Below are 4,614 nucleotides of genomic sequence, written 5' to 3'. Positions count from 1 at the left end.
GAATGTAGCGGAGTAACTAAAGTAACTAGTAACTAAAGTAGAATATTTCTCTCAAAAAATGTTGTGGAGTAGAAGTAGAAAGTAACATGAAAAGAAAAGACTCAGGTAAATTAAAAGTACCTCAACATCTGGATTTGAGTCCAGTAGTGGAGTAAATGTACTTAGTTACACTGAGGTTCCCTGTGGATCAGTCAGAGTCAGGGTGAGTGAAATCTGACCTGCGGCCTCTGAGTCCAGGGTTGATGATGTGAGTTCAGCCTGAGCGAGAGCGTTCAGCAGGGTGTTGGGGGGGTTGTTGACCCACTGCCTGCGACCTGCTGCCTTGTCAACTGAGGGTGGGGGGGGGGTTTAGGAAAACATACTGTACATGAGTCATACATACTTGCTGTTTCTCACTTCTCTCGTCTATCCCCGACTTCTCTCTCTTAACTCTCTCTTCCTCTCTCCCTCTCTCCCTACGTTCTCTCTCTCCCCTCTCTCTCCCTCTGTCTCTGTCTCTCTTCTCTCTCTCTTTCTGTTTCTCTCTCTTGTTTCTCTCTCTCTCTGCTGTCTTCTCTCTTCTCCCTTATCTGTCTCTCTGTCCCTCGCTCCTCTCTCTCCGAACAGAAGTGGACCCTCTGACCAACCCCCTTCTGAGCTCGGGGCGTAGTTGAAGCTCAGGATTGGTCGGAATGAGGAGGGTGTGGAGCCAGAGGACCTCCTCCACTCTGCTGACGGACTCGCCAACATGGAGTCAACTCTGTCTACACCACGCTGAGGTCGGGGTGAACAAGTGTGTTGGTAACGTGATCCTTTTGGTTAAAAAACTTTGTTGTTGCTTGAATGTTGTGCGATTCAGTGCGAAAATGAATGGAAACACCTTAAAATGTCTAAAATCAATTCCATTTACCAATTTGATCACAAAACAGCGTGTGACATCATCACCACAGGTTTTTATTGGCTTTAAAGCCATTGGATGGAAACACACTTTCACCAGCTTTGTTCACAAGTTTTTTTTACCAAACTTCAGATAATTCGATTGACACGTGGATGGAAACTCAGCTTGTGACAAATTGATCATTTCATAAGGTCTGTCCTCGAATAAAGAAACTCGATTACTTGAAGGATCATGCAACAGTTTACCAGAGATGTGCTCATACGTTGAGAAAGACATTAAAAAAAGACCAAAGCGACTGATTAGTCAATGAATCGTTTCAGACATTTCATCTCCTCTTTCTGTATTTCACTTTTTACAACAACACAGATTTAATGGTTCCTTTCATCAGATACTTTATTTTTTATTTTCAGTGCTTTCATTGAAATAATAGTTCAACATTTTAATATACTCTTTTATTGCACTTCATTATCCTCCATTTGATGCTACTTTATACTTTAAGTGCGCTACACTTCAGAGGTAAATGTTATATTATATATAAATATGAAGCTACAGCCAGCAGCTGTAGCTTGCTTTAGCATAAAGACTGAAACAGGGAAACTGTTAGCCTAGCTCTGTCAAAGTTTATCCATGTTGTAGAGCAAGACTATTTGTCTGACAGTCACTCTCCCCTTTCCCAATGTCAATGAAGGTCCTCCAAAGCCAAAGGAGGACCCACTTCATCAACGTCATCGACGTCCCCGAAGGACCGTCCAATTTCGGGATCCTCCGAAGGACTGAGTCCTTCATTCAGAAATTTCCCATAGACAGAGAAGGCTGCATAGTTGTATCCTTCGGGTCCCATGTGTAATCCTTTTGCGTTCCCAATCACCCACAATCTATGCGTGGCCCTTTGCCGGTTTGGTAAAAAAAAATGATTTTGAGCCATCGCTAACGTGAAATAATAATTTTAAATGTAAGTATCTTTATTGTGTGCCGTACATTTGTTATCACCGTTAATGTTTTACATTCAATTTGTAAAGCTGACGCTTAATGCTGTACAAATTGCTATAATAATAGGTAAATCACCCTAGCTAACGTTACTAACTGAACCTATCATTTACATTCGTCTGTTAGCTAGCTAGTTTGCTGTCTTTGGTAAAGTTGAATAGGTGGCATGTTCATCCTCTTTTTATATGCCTTTACGTATATGCGTAACCGTTAGCAGAGATTTAGAAAGTGTGTGTGTTTATCACTGGTTGTATCGTAGACGGGAGGTAACACTGGCACCGTGTAACTTCACTAGCACGTTCAACGCAGGCTAACATGTATGATAGTTTCCCATGTAATAATTGTTATGTTATAGCAAAAAAAATCACACTGATCAATAAAAATTTAAGTTAAAAAAGAAAGTTTATTGATATGAAAACTCTTGTTCTTACATTTACTTCATAATTGCAACCTCATGTGTGTATTCATTGTCAAAACGTCTGTCTAAGTTTGGTTTGGTACCATGACAACACCATTGATCTGAAAGCTTGAGGCTGTCATGTAATAGTTTTCAATCAGCACTAAATATAACAATTTCTCATCAACCCATATCAATTGCATGCTTAAAATACATACCGGTACAACCCCGCCCATTTCAAGAGAACCCTACCCACTTCCTGGTTAATTCTGTCCACTTCCGTTTAGGCCCCGCCCAGTCCGAGTACGATACCGGATACAGATAATGTCATTGGTAAACAGATACAATACAATACAGATACAGATAGCTGTACTCGCTCATCCCTATAATAACGTTATGTTATATCATTCATAACGAAACATCTTTTTGTGTGTTAACCGTCTTTTAACAGGGACTAACGGAGCGGTCACAAGGACGGCAAAGCCAAAGACCACAGGGAGACAGAGGCCAAAGAGATGTTGAATACATTATTTGCTGTATTAAAGATTGGAATTCTAACAAGAAATGCTTTAATTACCTGGTTTCTCTGTGTCATTAAGTTCTTGGGCGTGTGTATATAATTATAAACTGTTTTTTTCATGAAATTGTGGACCTGGACCTGGAATTATTACTATCGTTGTAATACCTCGTAAGGTTTAATGAGTCTTTACTAATAGATTTATTTCAAACATTACCTATATCTGTACACACAAGTATTCAACATGAAAGGCGATCAGACACATTTTTAGGTAATAACCTACAGACAGTCATCAACCTGTCCTGGTACACAGTACAGTTGTGACAAGTAATTTAGAATACAGTTAAAGTCCACTGTTTAGTTTTCTTCATCATGAACATAACTTACACTCTTGACCATTAACACACTAACACCTACCTTTACTGTGTTTATCAATGGTTTATGACTTTTCATATGTTGATTGACGCTTGTGTGTCTACAGTACTATTTAATCTTTCTCCATGCAGTTGACTGCCCTGGTAGCTCATTAGCTGGTAGCGTTTACCTGTTTGTAGTTGCTGATCATATTTTGCATTTGTTGAACTGAAAAGAAAGGCAATGTTACATGTATGCAGTAAACTACAACTAATTTTAACTGCTACTTTTCTTTTTTTAAACATGTATACCTTACTAGTTATAAAAACAGATAGCTCTGAATAATTCCAGGCCCAGGTCACAGTTTCAGGGAAAAAAAAACGTTTATATTATATACACACGCCCAAAACTTAATGACACAGCGACAACCGTTAATTTAAAGCATTATTGTTGTAGAATGCCAATCTTTCATACAGCAAAAATGTATTCAACATCTCTCTTTGGCCTCTGTCTCCCTGCTGGTCTTTGGCTTTGCCGTCCTTGGTGACCGCCTCCGTTAGTCCCTGTTAAAAGACAGTTAACACAACAAAAAGATGTTTACGTTATGAATGCTATAACATAACGTTATTACATGGGAAACTACTCATACATGTTAGCCTGCGTTGAACGTTGCTAGTGAAGTTAACACGGTGCAGTGTTACCTCCCGTCTACAGATACAACCAGTGATAAACACACACACTTTCTAAATCTCTGCTAACGTTACGCATATACGGTAACGGCATATAAAAAGAGATGAACATGCCACCGTACATTCAACTTTACAAAGACAGCAACCTAGCTAGCTAACAGACGAATGTTAAATGATAGGTTCAGTTAGCTAACGTTGGCAATTTGTGCAAGCTTTAAAGCGTTAGCTTTACATTGATGAAACATAACGGTGATACAATGTACGCCCACACTAAGATACTTACATTTAAATTCATATTCACCGTCAGCGATGTCGCTCAAAGTCCGCTGGTCGCTATTTTATTTTTTAACGAGCCGGCAAAGCGCGGTCAGATTTGTGGATGATTTGGGACCGCGAAGGATACACATATGCATCCTTCTCTGTCTACGGGAAATTTTCTGAATGAAGGACTCAGTCCTTGGAGTAATTCGGAGGATCCTCAAATGCAACGGTCCTTCGGCAACGTTGATGACGTAGCGCCTCCTTCTAGCTTGGAAGATCCTTCCTTGACATTAAAAACGGCCTGATATTAATCTTCTCCATCCCAACAGCATAATTAAACACACAGTTCACATTCCAACCATTTCTTCTGTGTTTTGAAATTGCAGCAAAAAAATTAAATGACACACCCCACAATGACGTGCACTTGACAGCCTGTTCCATTGTACATGTTCTCCAAATGCTGAGGACGCTGACCTGCTCCTGAAGGATCCTTCCTTGGAAGGACTATCCTACCAAGGAAGGATCCTGACAT

At 40.0% G+C, this 4,614-nt stretch overlaps 1 protein-coding gene across 1 annotated transcript in view; it reads right to left on the bottom strand.

Moving 5' to 3' along the window:
* nek5 (NIMA related kinase 5) overlaps positions 1-4,614 on the bottom strand; it is a 202,024-nt gene that overhangs the window by 14,622 nt on the left and 182,788 nt on the right. The window contains exon 22 of the mRNA XM_032511198.1: positions 219-329. Coding sequence (XP_032367089.1) covers positions 219-329 — 111 coding nt within the window. The remainder of the gene's footprint in view (positions 1-218; positions 330-4,614) is intronic.

The sequence above is a fragment of the Etheostoma spectabile genome, unplaced genomic scaffold (genome assembly GCF_008692095.1).
Source record: "Etheostoma spectabile isolate EspeVRDwgs_2016 unplaced genomic scaffold, UIUC_Espe_1.0 scaffold333, whole genome shotgun sequence".
Classification (NCBI taxonomy): Eukaryota; Metazoa; Chordata; class Actinopteri; order Perciformes; family Percidae; genus Etheostoma; species Etheostoma spectabile.
This window is presented reverse-complemented; position numbering and strand designations above follow the sequence as displayed.